General features: G+C 38.0%; 1 protein-coding gene across 8 annotated transcripts in view; it reads left to right on the top strand.

The window, feature by feature from the left end:
• Positions 1 to 214: 214 nt before the first annotated feature.
• Positions 215 to 19,939, top strand: part of SYNCRIP (synaptotagmin binding cytoplasmic RNA interacting protein) — a 25,966-nt gene continuing 6,241 nt past the window's right edge. For 3 of the 8 annotated variants that reach the window (XM_077162364.1, XM_077162363.1, XM_077162361.1), the window contains exons 1-10: positions 1,235 to 1,336; positions 2,606 to 2,765; positions 3,481 to 3,599; positions 3,723 to 3,830; positions 6,242 to 6,355; positions 6,455 to 6,631; positions 14,345 to 14,480; positions 15,613 to 15,818; positions 17,012 to 17,161; positions 17,476 to 17,597. In XM_077162364.1, coding sequence (XP_077018479.1) covers positions 1,322 to 1,336; positions 2,606 to 2,765; positions 3,481 to 3,599; positions 3,723 to 3,830; positions 6,242 to 6,355; positions 6,455 to 6,631; positions 14,345 to 14,480; positions 15,613 to 15,818; positions 17,012 to 17,161; positions 17,476 to 17,597 — 1,307 coding nt within the window. In that variant the 5' untranslated portion in view covers positions 1,235 to 1,321. The other 5 variants (XM_077162362.1, XM_077162368.1, XM_077162366.1 and 2 more) reach the window with 5 other exon arrangements.

The raw sequence follows: 19,939 nt of genomic DNA, 5'->3' as shown, positions 1-19,939 counted from the left end.
AGAAGGAAAGCCGCGCGGGGTATCTTGGAGGCCCCATTGTCCGGAAGAGTTACCGGATCTCCCCCGGACGACTCCTGCACTTAAGCCCCTCTACTCTGGCAGACTGTGGATCACAGGTCCCCACACCGCTCCCCTCCCCCGCGGCCCCATTGTCTGCCTCGCCCCGCCCCGGGGGACACGTGCGCTTGCAGCTTCCCGAGCGTGGAGAGCGCGGGCGGCGGCGGCGTGGACACCGCTTGGAAAGGCCACACGACGGCGGCACCCGGGGCGGGGGCCGGGCGCGCGCAGGCCGGTGGGTGCCCTCCGGAAAGCTACGCTTAAGTTCCGCACCCCGCACCCGGTGCCTGGCCAACAGGGACTGGGCGAGGGGGAGGGTGTGCGGGGGATCGGTGGGGATGGCGTGCGCGTGGTGCCGCTGTGGGGGTGGGGCGGGGTGGGGTGGGGCGGGGTGGAGAGATGCCTGTCTCCTGACAAAGGAGAACGAGTGGGACACGCCGAGCCTGCCCGCCCCGCCTGGACGAGAGCTGGAGGGGGAGTGTCGGGATGGGAAGGGGCGGGCCTTTCATTCACTGTTGGGCCCCTCCGCCGCCGCCGAAGCGGAAGGGCGGGGCCTCGCGCCCCCCACCCCGGGGTTGAGGAGTTAGCGAGGCGGCGGGGCGTGGGGGGCGGAGCTCGCGGGCGCGCGTCCCGAGGCGTAGGGTGCGTCGTCACGTCAGCGCGGGAGAGAGAAAGAGAGGAGCCGACTCGGCAGGGACTCGGGGACTGGGCCGGGAGAACGAGGGAGGGTGCGAGCGAGCAAGCGAGCAAGCGAGCAAGGAAGGAGAGGAAAGGCGGCCACTCGTGTGTGAGCGGCCGCGGACTACAGGGAGAGCGGTGTGGGAAAGAAACAGGGAGGGAAGAAAGACCAAGAGAAGAAGGCAGACACAGGCTAGTGGTGGTAATAGGGGGAGAAGGAGGAGCTGGAGGAGGGTAGGGGCTTGCGGGAGTGAGAGAAGCAGACGCGCTCGGGAGGGGAGGAAAGGGGGGTCACGCGGGGGCGCGCGCGCACCGGGAGCGCGCTCGGAGGCGAGTGGAACTGGATCGGGTTTGCTGCCAGCGGCGTGAGCTTCGGCCGCCATTTTACAACAGCTCCACTCGCGCCGGACACAGTGAGCAGCGAGCACGCGTTTCCCGCAACCCGATCCCCTCGGACAGGATTCCTCCACCGCAGCCCAACGGGGAGGTAACGACCGCCAGGACCTGGGCCTGGGAGGGGAGCTCCGTGACATTGTGGAGTGAGCTGAGGAAGGGCGGCGCAGGCAGAAACCGGCTTTTCTGGAAAATGGATTCCAAGGGGGTGAGGAGCACGTTGACTGGGGCTGCTCGGGAGTAGGCCGCGACCCGCGCCGCCACTTCCTCCTCTCCTCCATGTGCTGCTGCCGTTCTGGCTTTGTCTGCGGCGTTCCGGGGAGGAGGTGCCTCCGCGGCCCCGTGGCCCGCGCTGACCGCGAGCAGCGGCGAGTTGGTGCTGTCGTGGCCGTCGCCGCGGCATGGGAGTGGGCGGAGAGGAGCAGGTCCCGTCCCGGAGCCGCGCGGCAGGCTTGGGTGGTGCTCGCTGTTCGGCGGGTGTTGGGCAGTTCTCGGAACGCCCTCACGCCTCCGGGTTGCTGGCCCCGGACTGAGGTGGGACAGCGGTCCGGGCGCCGCAGTCACCGCACTGACTGGTGAGGGGTGGGGGCTTGCAGAGCGCACAGCTCTGCACGTCTCGGCGGGGCGGCTAGCCCCGGGGTCGCCGGCGCCCGGGGAGCGCCTGGGGCGGAGAGAGCCATGTGTCACGGAGGAGACGGCGGCGCTTGGGGGGCGGGGAGAGCCTGTGGGCTGGCGCCGACGCGGCCTCGGTGTTGAGGGGCAAGATTGTACTGCTGCTGCTTTCTGGGGGCTCTGACCGCGGCTTCGGATTGATGTTGGGAGCCGGTGATGATCGGCTTGGCCTGGGACTCAGTGGGGTTTCCGTTGAAGGAAGTTGTAGGACATTTGAAGGCGGAGAGCACGTGTTTCTAATGGGCTCTTGGCGGCCGCAGTGGTGAGACTGCTACTCTGGGTGCGGAGCCGGGCGGGCTTTAGGGTGCGGGGGTGAAGGGTAGAGAAATTGGGTGGTGGGAAGGTAGCTTGTGTGAGCGCTTTGTTCTTCGCTGGCTGTTGTTACTGATCTATAAGCGGCAGGCGGGAAAAGCGCGCACTTTGGGGGTTTATCTTTGAAAGAGGGGCAAGCCCAGCTTTGCTTTTGTCACACACACCTTATTTTCTGTACGGGCACAGCAGCATGTGGCACGCTGGCTCGTCCTTGTGCTGATTGGGCTCCATTTGTAATACGGTTATTCCTAGGGAGTGTTAGCAGGTGAGTCAAGGGTGGTGCTAGGGAAAAACAGTGGATCGGTCAGTGTGTGCCCGTTCTCCAAATCTGGCTTGTCAGGTTATAGTGACTTTAAAAGTAAGGCCTCTTTAAAGGGAGGTGCAGGCTAGCTGGTGTAGTAAATGGCAGAGAAAAGTAAAGATTGGGGCTCTCATATTGTTTTCTATTCTGCTTGAAGATTTTAGCTTAATTTTGCTTATTGCGTTTGAACAGATCTCTGGAAACATGGCTACAGAACATGTTAATGGAAATGGTACTGAAGAGCCCATGGATACTACTTCTGCAGTTATCCATTCAGAAAATTTTCAGACATTGCTTGATGCTGGTTTACCACAGAAAGTTGCTGAAAAACTAGATGAAATTTACGTTGCAGGTAAGAACCAACACTTGCAAAATTACATTATGAAATTTTTCTATTGGATTTCTGGCTTTGAACTAAAATATAGCAACTTTTTGTGGTTTCCAATAAGTGTGGGAACTGGAGTTTTGACGTGTTGAGATAGTTGTTTAATTTAGATTGAACTGGAGGTTAAGATGTATAGAGGGAGGGAAGATGGAAGGGAGGAGTAGAAGCTGGCTGGCCATCCAATGGATGGTTAAGTGTAAGACAGTGGCAACAGCTGCCACTAAGTGTTGGAAGCAGGTCACGTGATTTTTCTGAGTATTTTTATAGTATTCTTGTTAAATAACTTGATAACTATAGACTTGTACCCTGTCTTTTCCTGGTGTGGCTGTTACTTTTTCTAGTGGTATTTGAATTTGAATAGAGGTTCAGTTGTCATGCCTGGTATTTTGTTGGTTGATTTAAGGATTTGTAAGCCTATATTTACTGTAGAGATACTTAGTGTTCAGAATTAACTTAGACACAAAACATGATATAAATGAAGTTGATTCATTATTGTAAATGTGGTTGAGAGGCGTTATTTTGTTCAGAAATGGCTAAAGTTTGTTTTTCATTATGTAGAAATACTTAAGGGAAATAGAATTGTTAGTTGGCACATATGTATCTGTACTGGCCAATGGTTTTTTTCTTAGAAATCTTTTCCAAAATACTGAAAGTTGACAACTAATTGTTTTCTCTTCTCCAGGGCTAGTTGCACATAGTGATTTAGATGAAAGAGCTATTGAAGCTTTAAAAGAATTCAATGAAGACGGTGCATTGGCAGTTCTTCAACAGTTTAAAGACAGTGATCTCTCTCATGTTCAGGTAATGCTAACGTCAGTATAAAAATTAAAATAAAAATTTAAGTAGTTTTGGTAAACCTTGTTTTATTTAATTCAATATACATATGACAGTTATTGTTACATATGATTGGAAAATTTTTTACAGAACAAAAGTGCCTTTTTATGTGGAGTCATGAAGACTTACAGGCAGAGAGAAAAACAGGGGACCAAAGTAGCAGATTCTAGCAAAGGACCAGATGAGGCAAAAATTAAGGTATGTTTTAAAGAACTTGTTTTTTTAAAACCCCATTTAGTTTTTAAGTTCTTTTAATTATTTCTCAGCTTTGGTAAATTAGTATTCCTTGCATGTGAAATGGTTGTATTTTTAAGATGTTGAGAATGGATGTCTATAAGTTATCATTCTGTTGATTATGTTTTGAAAAGTTCTTTGCCTGTAACTATTCTATTTCTCAAACAACTCACTTTTCTTAGGTCTTTTGTTAGCCAGCTAAGGATGTTTATTTTAAATTTACACTATTTGTATTCCAATTAAAAGATTAAAAGAAGTACATCTATCACCATTCTAGATGCTTTTAAAAAGCTGCATGTCCAATTTGCTGACTGGGACCAAACGGGAAGGGAATCGGTTTACCATCTTTGTGGAGAGTGAGCATTTAGCAATTGGCTGCATTTCTTAGGATTAAGTGAATCTTGATTTTAAGCACTGTCTTTTCCCATTTCCACTAATACGGGTTATTAAGATTTATTTTGTATCTTTCTAAAAGCTTTTAGCAAAATTGTTTAATGAGGAAATGTAAATGAAGAAACTGAGGCTGGGAGTGTAAGTTTGTTTTTTTAAGGTTATATAGAAAAATAAATGCCTTCAAGTTCAACTTGGTTTTGGTCTTTGTGTTGATGAGTTTTTTAGTTTATGGTAGATATGGTGATCATACTAGTTTACCCTGGTACTCAATGTAATGTGTCAGTGCTCTTGAACCAAAGGATTATGGTTTAAGATAATCAGGTTACTAAGTACAGAATAGGAGTTTTGGAGTATTTTGTGGTGGCAAGAGGGAAGCCTAAAATATAGAGATACAGAATATAGAGTTAGCTAGACTCCGATCATGAATTTAAGATTTTCACAGCTGTAGCTATGAGTGAATTGAGTTTGAAGTATAGATCTATAAAAGTGATGGTGTATGGTTACCCCTATTGTAATTTCGTCAGTTGCAATTAAACCTGCATTTGGGAGTTTGAATTTATTAAAATGTTATGAAAACTTTAAAGTTTAGTTTAAGTGTGACTTTTCAGTTTTATCTTTGGAAGGTGGTGGCTTTTTAAAGCTTTAATGTGACTTAAATTGTGACATCATGGCAGACATTTTTATAGACTGTTTGACAGAGAAGTAATTTTCCTGTTTTTAGGGATCAACATAAAGGTATTTTGGGTCACATAAAAGGATAAACGAGTCATAACTTTTGTAAGCATAGGGATTACATATGGAAAACAGGGAAGATGAGCCACTCATGGTTTAGTTTATGTTACAGTCATGGATGAGTTTTAGTTTTGTTAGTATAGTAACCCAAGGTTGCACCCTTAAGAAAACTGAAATTTGGCTCTAATGGAAAAAGAGTTACTTAAAATATGTAGCTTTTTGTGAGTCTTTTGCTAATTTAAGATAAAAGAAATTCTTGTGAATTACTGTATTTCTCATGTTTAATGTTCTTTGGTCAGAAAAATGTTAAAACCTGTTTGATCATTTCCGTTTTCAGAGACTGAGGTGACCCCAAATCATTAACAGTCTTTTGATAAGTTTTGTTATATATAGCTAGGTTTAGTGAGTTGGTTTTTATTTCAAAATTTACTAGCCATTTGTTAGAATTGGTTTTTGTATTTAGAAAACCGTTTTCAGTCTTTGGTTGAGGTGGTGGAGAAGGGGAATAATTCTTGCTTTTTTCCTTAATCTGAATGGGATGAAAGGAAATTGCTCTGAGTAAATGTGAGTTGTATAAAATATAATGGTTTTCCTTTAAGGAGTTTAAATGTAGATGTCACATTGTGGCAATTTTATAAAGTTTTCAAAGTTATTTTTCCTCTGTTTTTCTGAATGATATTTGCTGTCCTGTGAAGAATGGTAGTTGAGTGTCATATGACTGAGAGGTGGTTTTTCCTATACCTTCTAGGCTTAGTCTGGGGAGTACAATTTTTCTAAAGGTTAACTAACAAATACCCAGGATGGTTGTGTGTACCTAGGGGCGGGGTATAGGGTATTTAGTGTGTAGGTAATCCAGACTTTGGAGAAATATCTAGCTCCTTCCTCAAAAGAAAATCAAACTCAGTCAAATTAGGTGTAGTCATTTTTTAGGAGGTATAGCAGAGTAGATAGATACACCCTACACTGAAAGTTGTTGATGGATTAAATCTTAATTTCTGTTTACTCATTAAGCACAATTTAGTAGTGAATTGAAACTAGAAAATAATTTTAACTGGATCCTAAAGTTGTCACTATTAATTAGAAATAAGAAGTGCATGTTAAAGGAGAAATTCTAAAACAGATGCCAGAAGGCTCTTTAGGTAATACTGCCAAGATAATTGGAAAGATTTAAACAAAATTGATTTTAACTACTAAATGCGTGGGTGTGGTCTTGCAAGTTAAATGTATTAATGACATTTGAACTTTTCAAGGCACTCTTGGAAAGAACAGGCTACACACTTGATGTAACCACTGGACAGAGGAAGTATGGGGGACCACCTCCAGATTCCGTTTATTCAGGTCAGCAGCCTTCTGTTGGCACGGAGGTAAAGAAACTAAAAATTTGTACCTTTTGTAGTTAATTCACAGGTATTTGGTTACCTAAAAAATTCTCCATGGTTTTTACCTTATATTTTAATTTACAGATATTTGTAGGGAAGATCCCAAGAGATCTATTTGAAGATGAACTTGTTCCTTTATTTGAAAAAGCTGGACCTATCTGGGATCTCCGTCTGATGATGGATCCACTCACCGGTCTAAATAGAGGTTATGCGTTTGTCACTTTTTGTACAAAAGAAGCAGCGCAGGAGGCTGTTAAATTGGTAAGTTTTTTTCCTTTCAGACTTCATATTCACCGTCTTTAATTCCATTTTTTTCTTATTTTGCCTGAGTTAATGAAATATATTTTGAAGTGCTAATGATTCAGTCTTACACATTCTCTGTGTATACATTGTAATCGTATTTTTTGCATATATAGATAAATAGGATTCAGGATCTATAAGATAGTGTGGCGTGATTCCTAGTAACTGGTTCTTTGAAAATGTGGCTTAGTGATTTTTTTTTTTTTAATAAGGCTGTGAAAAAATTTAAGAAAGTACTTGATTAAGGCTTCCATAGTTTCTAGGCACATTTAAGCCATCATCCCTTCTAAAATATTTCACAAAGACAATGTGATAATATATTTCTACTTAGCGAAATAAGTGCTTTTGTAGTGAGTGGCAAGAGTCATTATTTTCCCAACTTGTCAAAAAGGGGCACCTTTAATGTTTCTGAATTATGGCTTATATAATTACCTTTCAGACTAGTTTTATTATATCGGTGTGACTCAGGTGGTTTCTTGCATTTTATAGTTTGGGCAACTGAAGTTAACTTTATCTTAATGAAATTTTTCAAAAAATTATAATTGGGGATGGAACCTTTCTAGAAGAATCGTTGTGACTTGTGTTAAATTTTAAATTTGTCTTACATGGTTTACATATTTATGGGTAATTAAGAGCAAATTTAAAATTCTTAGACTGATTTCTCCTCAGTGCACACCCCTCCATCATCAGATGTGTTTTTACTATTCTGTATTTGAATCCCTCCACTGATAAGTGTAATGGAATATGGTGAATGTTTAATATTAGAAAATTATGCTATTTAAAAGTACATAGTGTCTTTAAAAAAAGAATTCAGAAGCTTTTAGGTATTTCTTTTTTAATTGTGGCCTTTTCCTCTTTAAAAGAATGCTTCCCATTTCAGAAGGGATGTAGCTCCCTAGAGAGTCAGACACTGGTAATCTTTGAGCTGTCAAACTTTTAGTTTCACAATTCTGGTAAAGTTTAAGGGTTTTATTAAAACTCTAGAAAAGGTTTCTTTAGAAGTCAGTTTAATCTAAATCTAAATCTGAAATATCCTTGAAGAATAGAACTTTTTTGCCAGAGTAGCTGTCTTACTACAAAATGCTAGTACAAAATTTAGCTAGTGATTTCAGTCCATTTTGTTTATTAGGTATTATGTTAAGTTTTAATTGTTTAATGAGAAGTGTTGTTACTTAGTGTTACAAGTAAAGGTTTATGTATTTAACATTTTTAAAAGAAATCATTAAATTAACATTAGTCAGGTACTTGATTCTTGCTACCAAAAAATAGTAATTATAGTAGATCTTTACCAGAACGTATTTCTAAATGATTTTCAGAAATCTTATAGTAAAGATGCATCATTATGTAACATGATTTTGAGTGCTAGCAAGTACATATTATGAAATATGTTTCAGTTTGGGCAATTGACTTGTATTAGTAAATAATATATTAACAATCCAAAATTGTATTGTCATAGGCTGCTTGGCATATAGTCTTAATTTTTAACAGTAATGTAGAAACTTCATAGATAACCAAGAGCCTGTTTGATTGATTGCTCTAAGAACTCTAGATTTTCCTTCTTATTTTTTTTACGGCTTTCTCTCTCTGTTATGATTTTAAGTCCATCTCCAGAGACATAATTTATTTTACTCCCTGATGAGTATAGGATACCTTGCATTATGATGCCTTTTTGAAAGATAGTCCTTGTGCTAATGGTAAACATGCACTGTCATATATTGGAAGTATCAGTATTGCTTTTTTTTTTAAGTAGTGGTTTACTGTGGCTGAGATAGTGGAATTGAAAGATTTGTCCTAATAAAACAGTAAAAATAGAGTTGGATTTTTGGGGGAGTAATTGAAACATAACCCTTTCTTTGCCTTTTTTTGTCCTCCAAATAAACCACATCCACCTGCATTTCAAGTCTTTTCTTGCTGGTCTGCTTTTGCATACTTCACTCAGTTCTTATTACTACCTTCTCATCAAACAGGTCTTAGAATGCCATTCCTGACTTCAAGCAGCATGTTCCCTAGTCATTCCCTTGTTCTAAATAAAGTAGAATGCATAGATGTACTTGAAATTATTTTTGACTTTATATATTGATCGCTCATCTCTCCACATGAGAATATGAGCAGTTTATTCTTGTATCCCCAGGATTTTGAATGTTTAATAGATGCTGGATAAAAGTTGATTGACTGACCAATGTTGTCTGAAAACGTTATTAATGACTCAACATTTTTAACATTCCTGTATAGCTTATACACCTTTCTGCTATTTAAAGGTTTTTTGTTTCCATTTGCAATTATTCTGTGCTACCTTTGGATGAAGGGTTTAGGTTTTATTAGTGGGCAATAATGTGTTGTCCTCACCTCCTGGGTGAGGTATTTGGAATACCTGGGGATATTTGGAAATAATGTTTGGTGCTTAGAGTTGTCCGGAGAGGAAGAACAGTGAGGTGTGTGGAAATGTTTGGGTGGTGTGCTGTTGGAGCTCAGGGCCACTGGTGCTGCAATGCCCTGACCAGTACCATGTAATGGAAATAATCTCCTGAAAGTGCTAATAGCATCTAATCTTAAAAACACTGAAATAGACCATTTCTACTTGATGGTTAGAAGTTATAATTTTAATAGCCCATGCTGGTTATAGAGATTCTGTACATCAGAGTGCCTTGTGTGTGTACAATCATTTTGATGAGTGCAGCTGATCCACTAGATAGGTCTGCAAAGTATTTTGAAGTATTTATTGTGTTTAACATGAAGACTTTTTGCTATGGGCTTATTATATAAGATAGTTTGGCCCAGTTTTTCGTTTTAGAGATGCTAACTAATTTGAAGCATCAAGAAATGGTACAAAGAGTAGAGAAAGATTGTTGAAGAGATTTCTTTGAGTTTGGATTTCAGAGAAGCCTTTGTGGTGAAGAGGTTTGAGTAGGACAGTGAAGAATATAGATCAGTCTAGTTGAGGCATTGTTTTTTGTGGAAATAGGAGATAAAAACTCCAGAAGGTGATAGTCATTACTTGCTGGGCCAAATTACGGAGTGACATTTGAGCTTTGGTGTGGGTGGCAGGGTGAAGGATGTTTGGATGGAAAAGGAGACAAGGGCTGGGGTCTGGGGTAGCATGAAGAAAGAAAATAGGTTATAGCATTTGGTGCTATGCTATAGATTAAGTTCTACGTATTAATGACAGACTGAGGGCATAGTTGGACTGCCTTGGGATGTTTAGTGATTGGAAGCTACATGCTATAATTATTGCCCTGGATGACAAAATCAGGATCTGAAAAGATTTTGATTGACTGGGATAGTTCACATCCAGCAAGATGAAATTGAATCCTATGTACAACTTAACAAGTAAATTGTAAGCCATGGTGTGTCAGCAGTGTAGTGTGATTGCCAAATAAGCAAAGGTAATCATGGACTACATGTAATATAGGCCTGGTGTCTAGAAGTGGAAGATTAGTCATAGTCTCCAGTTTAATCTAGGCTCCTCAACCTCACTCTCCACCTACAGTATTGTATTATGGCTGTCACTCTTTTTTAAGGGTGCATTATTTCCTCTGGAGGCACTTTAGTTTGCCATTGTCAGGGAAGGAGTGATTAGCCAGACATAGAAACATCTGAGATAAGAGATTTTCATACAGGTATATGGAGTGCTGTCATTTGGGGACTGAGTAGATTTATTATTTGACTCCCAAAGTTCAGAATTGGAATTGATAGGTAGAATTTTTAGGAAAGTAAATTTTGGATCATTGTAAAAACCTTAACTAAGAACTGTTTAAAATGTGGACATATTTGAGAGGTAGTGTCTTTGCTGTTGTGTTAGGACTGAGCAACCACTTCTAGATCAGATTCTAAATCTGAGGTTTCTAACCTCGGGATTTGGTGACCGACTGTTACAGAAGGAAAAAGTGACTTAAGAATTTGAGGCTAGAGCACAGGAATGTTACAGACTCCGTAATTCATATGTTCACATTCTTTTTTTTTTTTTTTTTTATTGTAAACAACATAACAAGCATTCTTGACATGGTTACAGTCAATGGCTCATAATATCATCACATATTGTATTCATTACCATGGTCATTTTTTTGAACATTTGTATCTCTCCAGCAAAAGAAATAAGAAAAAAAAAACTCATACATGCCATATCCCTTAACCCTCCATCTCATTGACCACTAGTATTTCAACCTACTCAATTTATTTAAATCTTCCCCCTATTATTTGTTTATTTCTTACCTGTATTTTTTACTCATCTGTCTATACTGTAGATAAAAGTAGCATCAGACACAAGTTTTTTACAATCACACAGTCACATCCCAAAAGCTGTATCATTATACAGTCATCTTCAAGAAACATGGCCGCTGGAACACAGCTTTACACTTTCAGGTATTTCCCTTTAGCCACTCTTAATATACCATAAGCCAAAAAGGGGATGTATGTTGGCATTCTTAATTACTCAAATTGCATTGACTAAAGTCCAGAGCTCATTTTTATTTTATATTTGGTCACTTTACTGTGGTGTTTGTTGACCCTGAAAGCTAGAGTTCTCTAATCTAGGACCCATCTTCCTAGAATTAGAAAGATCTTTTCAAATTTTTTTTTTGTTCATTTGATACCATCATTATGTTATAATATACAAACTTTTTTGATATTTTGATGTGTGTGTTTGGGTGTGCATGCGCTTTATCTGTAATGGAGTATTGCTTCAGAAAGTGTTTTTTTTCAGGTACTTTTCTTGCTTTATTTGGAGTATATGCCAGAGGTTTTCCTTGCTTTAAATGGCTAATTTTCATAGGGAAGCCAATTTTACTCTCTGGTTTACCTATAATTGTTTCAAATTTTTCAATTAAAAAATTGAGGGTGGAGAAGAGTAATATATAGTTCACTTTACAAATTTTGCTAACTCTTCATGTCAGTTATATTCTTATGTATGCAGAGATCATAGCATAGCCATCCTTGTACCTTCTACCTATCCTGGCTGAAATAACCATGTATGACTTGTGGTGACGGGTGAGAAGGAAAGAAACTTTCAGTAGATAACAGTGGAAACAGTCATAAAGACTTTTTTTTTAATGTGGGGAGGCACCGGGAATCGAACCCCTGTTTCCAGCATGGCAGACGAGAACTCTCCCTGCTGAGCCACCATGGTCCACCCCATAAAGACTTTTAAAGCAGCATTTTTAATGTGGCTTTGTTGATGGAAGTGTTTGCCACGTTACACATTGACTGTCTTCCTTTTATTTCTCTGATTATTGTTGCCTTGGTGTAATTTCGTTCTCTCTGGTTTCCCTTTCTATATTTCTTTTAAGGGTTCTGGTTATTCTCAATAGCGTTTTCTTAGTATAACCAAGGACTCTAATATTTGTCTCAAGATTTTTTTGTCTTTATTAGGAATTTTCTTAAAGTAAATAGCTCCTGCTTCAAAACATTCTGAAAATAAAGATACCAAAAAAAGGAATGACTATTACTCCAAATCTTGTCATTCTCAAACTAATTTTTTCTCCCTTTAAGCAATTTGTATTTTGTTTCATTTTTCTGTTTTTTGAATTGTTATAGGTAACTCCTAGTGTTACAAACTAGATGACCAAATTGAACATCGTTGATATGTCACTATAGCTAGCTATTTAATGCTCAATCATTATAATCTAGGGGTTTACATGTTTTAAAGCTAATTGTGTTCTTAGGTTAACTTTGTAAAATAAGGTATAGTAGTCTATTTGTTTCAGCCATTGATAGAGTATAAATACTCTTATCGGATTTGTAGGGAACTCCAGGGTTAAAATCAAAGGTGACCATATCCCATACATTCCTGGATTCAGCTATAGTCTGCTGCTTGCCAGGCAAGGGAAAGGCATACATACAATATAAACTGTATATGAAGACAAAGTCAGCATCAGGGTTTCTCAGCCTTGGCACTGTTGACAGTTTGGGCTGGTGGGCTGTGTTGTGCATGGCAGGATCCAGTAGCAGGACAAACAGCTGTGACTACCAAAACATCTTCAGACATTGCTATTTGTCCTTGGGGTTGGGATGGGGTGGGAGGTTGGGAATTGCTGCCCTAGAGAACTGCCAGTCTATGTTAACATAGAATGGTCTCTTGTTAACCTAAATTTGTAGGTTTTAGAGATTTCAGAGTATTTAATGGTTGAGTTCAGTCTCTAGGCAGACAGAAGAATTTGGATGAGGGAAGTTTCAGGGAAGGCATTTGATTTTGTTCAGAGGCTTAGGAGTATAAAACTGCATGTTTGAGGACTGATGTAAGTAGGTAACGTTATAATGTATTTGGAGAGATAGCCGAAGCAGGGGTTTTAGAATGGACTTATTTGATGCCTAAGTGGGAGCCACTGAGAAATTTTTCAGTAGGCAAAAACAGCGATCATTTTATTTAAGAAAAAAAGTGCGTCTCTGGAATATGAACGAGCCTGGGTTCAGGATGTCCAGAAACTTGGATAGTCTGAATTGTCAGTGGGAAGGAAAGAGGATGAAACTATGCTGAATTGGAGGTAGAATATTTGGACTTCATTTTTAATTGATTATCTGGAGATAGAGAAGGGAGAGGGAGGAATCCAGGGCATTTTTCTGGTTTATGTATATTTCGTTGTTATACCTGGTACACTATGAAGCAAGAATAGGAATATTGAGTAGTGAGAGTGTTCTTCTTTTGCCAGAAGGCTGATCTGTAAGTTGAATGGAAATTAATGTTAGTTCTTTAGTATGTATAGCTCCACTTTATGAATGTATAAAATAGATTGCAAGGCCAGATGTAGAAGAATTGAATGATTATAGTTGCTACTGCCACCAGTGTTAAAATGAAATTTTGAGGTAAAATGAAATTTAACACAATTTTGCTGTATAATTCATACAATCTACGTTTCCAGATAACGTGGATAATTTTGAACTTTGGTTTGTAAAAAATACTGATCAGTAAATTTGTCATTTTGACAGGTTGAGTTTTACCTCTCTTCTAAAATATCTTACCCTGCCATTGGGTATATTTACTTGAAAATTAACTTTATAGTTAACAACTATATAGTTGTTTCTGTGCTTTTACCATAATCAATCTACTTACTTATCTTTCTTATTCATAATTTTATTGCAGGCATAGTGAAAGTAAAATGTGGGAAAAAGCAGTGTTGGATTCAGAATAACAAACATCTTTTTCTAGATATAATATTGAAGCCAGTAATTCCTTTTTTTTTTTTTTTTTTACTTTTTGTAAGAAGGAAGGAAAATGCAAAAGTAGAGTAGTTAGGTGCTGGTTAACAGAATTAACAGGCAGAGAAGTCTTGCTGCTTTTGGAATCACTTCCCCTTGCATGAGAGTGGTTCTCAGGGTGAATCTTGAATAGCAGTTATGCTATTGTAGTATCAGTACTTTTTAAATATAAGCAAGCTGCTATGGAAATCCTTTTTAATTTATGAAGTTTCTTAGATTTAAAGGGCTTCACAATAAATTTTACATTATTTTAATTAACCTTTTGTGTGTTTTGTAAATGCAATCTTGATATCTATCTCTGAGACTATGATTTCCATTTACAGTATCTCACGGTGAACTATATTTTTTAAAGGGATAAAAATACTTGATATAAATGGTGAAATTAAAGATTTTGCTTTGGTATATGGGATTTGTATATCTTTTATGTTAAGCACTTACAGGGTATTGTAAATAATTTTAAAATACGGTGCACTTTTTATTTTTCAGTATAATAATCATGAAATTCGTTCTGGAAAACATATTGGTGTCTGCATCTCAGTTGCCAATAATAGGCTGTTTGTGGGCTCTATTCCTAAGAGTAAAACCAAGGAACAGATTCTTGAAGAATTTAGCAAAGTAACAGGTAAGATGGATTTATTTGGAAGGAGATACTTTTAATAATGAAGATAATAGTATATTTCTTTGTGCCAACCAGTGATCTAAACACTGCATTTATTGACTCATGGAATGATTATTACAGCTTTATGAAGTAGATAACCCCATTTTGTAGGTGAGGAAATAGTTACAGAGAGGGCAAATAATTTACTAAAGGTTATGTGTAGTTACTAAAGAATGCATTTGAGATTTAAACTCATTCTGTTCCAAAATGTTTGCTTTGCTTCCTCTATTTGAAAAAGTTGTATTTTTTTTTTTTTGCCTCGCCATTGGCTTTTATGTATTTCTTTTTACACATGAAGAATTTCTAGGTGTTCACATTCTTATAGGCTTGTTTGAGTAATAATTTTATTTTCCAAATTATAGGTATAAATACTTTTGCTATATGCAGATATTGTACATCGTTGATAAATAGCAACTTCTTTGTACTGTAAAGCATCTTTTACATTATTTTCCAAATGATAGACTGCTTTCAGTAGAAAATATTTCTGTTTACCTAGAATGTTAAGCAAATTATCAGTTTGTCTTCAGGAATATTAAAAATTCTAATATTTTCTGTTTCATTCGAAATAAAGCCATTAGTATCTAGAACCAGAAAAATGCTATTAAAAAGAATGTTAGTGGGTGGGGCACGGTGGCTCAGCAGGCAGAGTTCTTGCCTGCCATGCCGGAGACCCAGATTTGATTCCCAATGCTTCCCCATGTAAAAAAAAAAAAAAGTTAGTGTTTACCTGCATAATGAAAACATGTTCTACTGTGATTTTTCTAAAACAATTATGTAAAGATTTTTTATTTAACTTTGATTTGATTAATGAAAACTGAATAGAACTTATGTTTAATTAAAAAGCATTTTATTTTCTTGGAGATTCTGTGTTAGGAGAACTTGATTGTATTTTCATTACAAATTGAGGAAAGAGTAGATTAAGTAAATATCTGTGCCTGTTTATTTTTTAAAGTGTCATTTGTAAATGTGGCCAGTGAAGAAAAGAGGTTTTTCATTTTGACATTTAAATAATGTCTTAGAGAAATAAATCCTTTGATACACACAGTTTTGCTGTTCATTTTATCTTAATTTTCCTGGTGTGGTTGCTTATTTTCAGAGGGTCTTACAGATGTTATTTTATACCACCAACCGGATGACAAGAAAAAAAACAGAGGCTTTTGTTTCCTTGAATATGAAGATCACAAAACAGCTGCACAGGCAAGACGTAGGTTAATGAGCGGTAAAGTCAAAGTATGGGGAAATGTTGGAACTGTTGAATGGGCTGACCCTATAGAAGATCCTGATCCTGAGGTTATGGCAAAGGTAATGATAATCAAGTTACAAAATTTTTTGAGGGTTTGGTGGGATGAAGGGTGAAGAGAAGGAGAAAGCTTTCGACAGGGGGAGAATACTGACACAAAGTGAATTGTGTACGTTTTTTAAACCATGTTTTTGAAGGTGAAATAAGTGTCCTTTACTAAGGGATTGGAATCATAAAAGAATAACTGTGTATTTCAAAAAAGAATGTGTAGAAATTTATTCATGGATATTTAGCCGTTATCGGTAAGACCTTTTGTGATTAGTCTACATAATGTTAAATGTCAATTCCATTTTTATGTGGATTCTAAGAGCAGTGCATTTTGAGTTTTTGAGGATGGCGCCATTAGTGTGCATGATTTTTGTATTAAAAACTCTTACTCCTAAAAATAGTGAACTATACTGGCTCCAGCTGAGCCTCTGCAGTTACAAGGTTTAGCTATTATTAGGTATCCTGCTTTAGCAGTTAGTTGAGACATCCTATGAGAACAAACATCTGAAGTCAACACTTTACTTTTCATAATACTGTGCAGTTGAGTTACTGGACCTAAGTTACTGGACCTATTGATTTTGCTTGTCAGCATCCTCCAATAGTGTTTACAGGCTATATGTAAAATATGATTAGTTCTGTTAAATCGAGAGGTGAGTATGAACTGCCAGGAGAACTGCCTGTTAATAAAGGGCAGTAGCTATTTGGGATTCCTTTACCTCTGGCCGGTAGTATTTCCATCTTTTAGCATTTTAGATGAGGAAACTCAAATGTTATTTCAGGTATTTGAGAGAGTGTTTCTTAGCCAAAGAGTTAAATTTTACAATCACACTTTGAGGAGTTTTTAGGATATAAGGGAGAATTTATCTTAGCAATATTTTGAAACACCCTCCCCTTTACAATTTCAAAAGCTGGTCCTGATGACTTAGTTTTCACTCCCTAGTTATGCTTTAAAATATCAACAGCTGTCTCAGAACCTGGTATTCTTACTGTTTAAGAAATATCTACCGCCATTTTATTGCAGAATAATTACTTATTTAATAAAATACCACCAAGCACCTTACCTAACTTTTCTGTATATGATGGGTTGTGATTAAAGTTAACTTTGCATGGTTATGTTTATGTTAACATAGAAGGGCTAGAGGAAGCATTTTGGAAATGGAGCTCTTCAAAAATATACAGAAGTTTCTTTTTTGTTTTTTTATTTCAGGTGAAAGTGTTGTTTGTACGCAACCTTGCCAATACTGTAACAGAAGAGATTTTAGAAAAAGCATTTAGTCAGTTTGGGAAACTGGAGCGCGTGAAGAAACTAAAAGATTATGCTTTCATTCATTTTGATGAACGAGATGGTGCTGTCAAGGTAAACAAATTGGGGGCATTTATATCTGACTAATAATTTTTAGTCATCCTAAAATCAGAACCAAGTAAAAATGAAAGGATACTCAGAGACTTTGTTAGCCAATCATTAACCTTTTTAGGCCTTAATGAGTTCTGTGATTTGCCAAAAATAAAATATTTGCTTTAAATAAAATTTAACTCACAATCTTATTTTCTTAAAGATTGAGGCTTTCTATCATTTTTCTAACGTTAAAGATAAAAGATTTTTTAACTTTAAATGAATTGTTGCTTTGAAAGATCTGCTTTTATGTTGAAGACTACCCTGTTTTTTTTAAGGCTATGGAAGAAATGAATGGTAAAGACTTGGAGGGAGAAAATATTGAAATTGTTTTTGCAAAGCCGCCAGATCAGAAAAGGAAAGAAAGAAAAGCTCAAAGGCAAGCAGCAAAGAATCAAATGTAAGTGGAATTTCTATAAATGCTAATGTTGGTGTATTAACTGGAGAATAACCTGTTGCTCAAAGTGTCTAAACAAATCTATAACATGCCTGTTTAAAGAAAACTTGATTTAAAAGCTTTCAGTCATGGGGGAATGCCAGGGATTTTGAGAAATGTTTACTCAGCTCTTGCTATTGACCATATTTATGAAAATGATCGTAATTCTAGGTAACTTGGATTTTGTTTAAGTGAAAATTAATTTAGGGTATTTCCTACTATATTTTACAGAAAGTGTTCTGAAGAATGTTTTCAAATAGTAGCTGTCCAAAATATATAACAATATATTTGGTTAAAAGGTGGAGAGTTCTTTTCCCAGAGAGGTAGGAAGTATAAAATCCCATTTTAAAAAAATTTTTGTTAATAAAACCAATCAACATACAATATAAACTTACTTTTCTTAGAACATTTGCATCAATTCAGAAAAAAAAATAAAAAGAAAACAGAAAAAAATTCATACATACCATACCCCTTTACCCCTCCCTTTATTGATCACTATCATATCAATCTACTAAGTGTATTTTAACAATTGTTCCCCCTATTTATTTTTAATCCATATGATTTACTTATCTGTCTGTAGGATAGGTAAAAGTAGTATCAGACACAAGGTTTTCACAATCATACAGTCACATTGAGAAAGCTATATCATTATACAGTCATCTTCAAGAAACATGGCTAGTGAAACACAGCTCTACATTTTCAGGCAGTTCCCTCCAGCCTCTCTATTATGCCTTAACTAACAAGGTGATATCTATTTAATGCGTAAGGACAACCTCCAGAATAACCTCTGACTCTATTTAAAATCTCTCAGCCATTGACACTTTATTTTGTCTCATTTCTTTCTCCCCCCTTTCTATTGAGAAGGTTTTCTCAATCCCTTGCTGCTAAGTCCCAGCTCATTCTAGATTTCTGTCCCATGTTGCCAGAAAGGTCCACACCCCTGGGAGTCTTGTCCCACGTGGAGAGGGGGAGGGCAGTGAGTTTGCTTGTCGTGTTGGCTAAGAAAGAGAGAAGCCACATCTGAGCAACAAAAGAGGCTCTCTTGGGGGTGACTCTTAGGCCTAAATTTTAAGTAGACTTGACCTATCCTTTATGGGGTCAAGTTTCATGTGAACAAACCCCAAGATTGGGGGCTCAGCCTATTACTTTGGTTGTCCCCACTACTTGTGAGAATATCAAGAATTCTCCACTTGGGGAAGTTGAATTTTACCCCTTTCTCACCATTCCCACAAGGGGACTTTGCAAACACTTTTTTATTCACTGTTCAAATCCTTCTGAGGTTTATTGAGGCATCACTCTGGACAAACCTACAAAATCTCATGCCCTACTCAAGGTTCCATGTACTTATGGTGTTCAGTTAAACTGTCCACATAAGTTATATTAGGAAATGCACTAGTCAAAATATAAATTTTGTGCCAAATAAATATTTTTTGCTTTAGTCTCACACATAAGTTAAAGTTTTAAAATATTAATTACCAACTATTTTCAGCATACTGCAGCATTGACATTCCTTTGTTCCTCCTCATGCAAAACATTTTTAAATTTGTACATTTAGTCACTATCATTATACACTCTAGGCGTGCCTAGATTATACCATCTCAATCTTTATCGTCTTTCTTTCTGATTTCATTTGTGCCCCTGGGATGCCTCCCTCTACCATTCTCATATTCAGCTCCATTCAGTGTTCTGACATTATTGTATTGTAGTTAGGTAGTATTGTGCTTTAAACTCTTTTTTGCAACAAAAAGAGGCTTCTTTACCAATATATTGTATCTGTTGCCACCCCAGAGATTTTATATGTTTGGCAAGGGTTTTGAAAACTGAAATGAGAGGATGTAATTAATGTACTTAGGTAATATAATATTAAGATGAGAAAATAAGTAGGTATGTAATGAGTTGTATTAACTGGAAGACATTTTTAGAAGATCTGTAAAAGAATACCAGTGCAGAAAGCCAGTGAAGGAAACTTTTAGTTGGATGAGAGTGAAATTGACACTTTATAAAAATTGGTTGGTAATTGATTTCTATGGAGAAAGAAGAATAATTGCTATTTGATGCAAGAGCAGTGATCACTGAAATTAGTTATATCAAAGGTCAGTTTCCTGTTCATATCCCTGTTTGGTACAAAAGAGAAAGGAAGCTTCTACAGATTTCTATTATTTTAGAATCAGGAAAGTGATCCAGTTCTTGTTTTTTCGCAGTTAATTGACTATGCAATTAGACAGCTTTAAAATAGAATCAGACTAAATTATGTAAGACCTTTTTTGTACTATGATTAACTGAGTGACCCATACTTGTTTTGGGGC

This window comes from Tamandua tetradactyla, chromosome 5 (assembly GCF_023851605.1).
Source record: "Tamandua tetradactyla isolate mTamTet1 chromosome 5, mTamTet1.pri, whole genome shotgun sequence".
Classification (NCBI taxonomy): domain Eukaryota; kingdom Metazoa; phylum Chordata; class Mammalia; order Pilosa; family Myrmecophagidae; genus Tamandua; species Tamandua tetradactyla.
The sequence above is the reverse complement of the archived record's forward strand: the minus strand, read 5'-3'. Positions and strand labels throughout refer to the sequence as shown.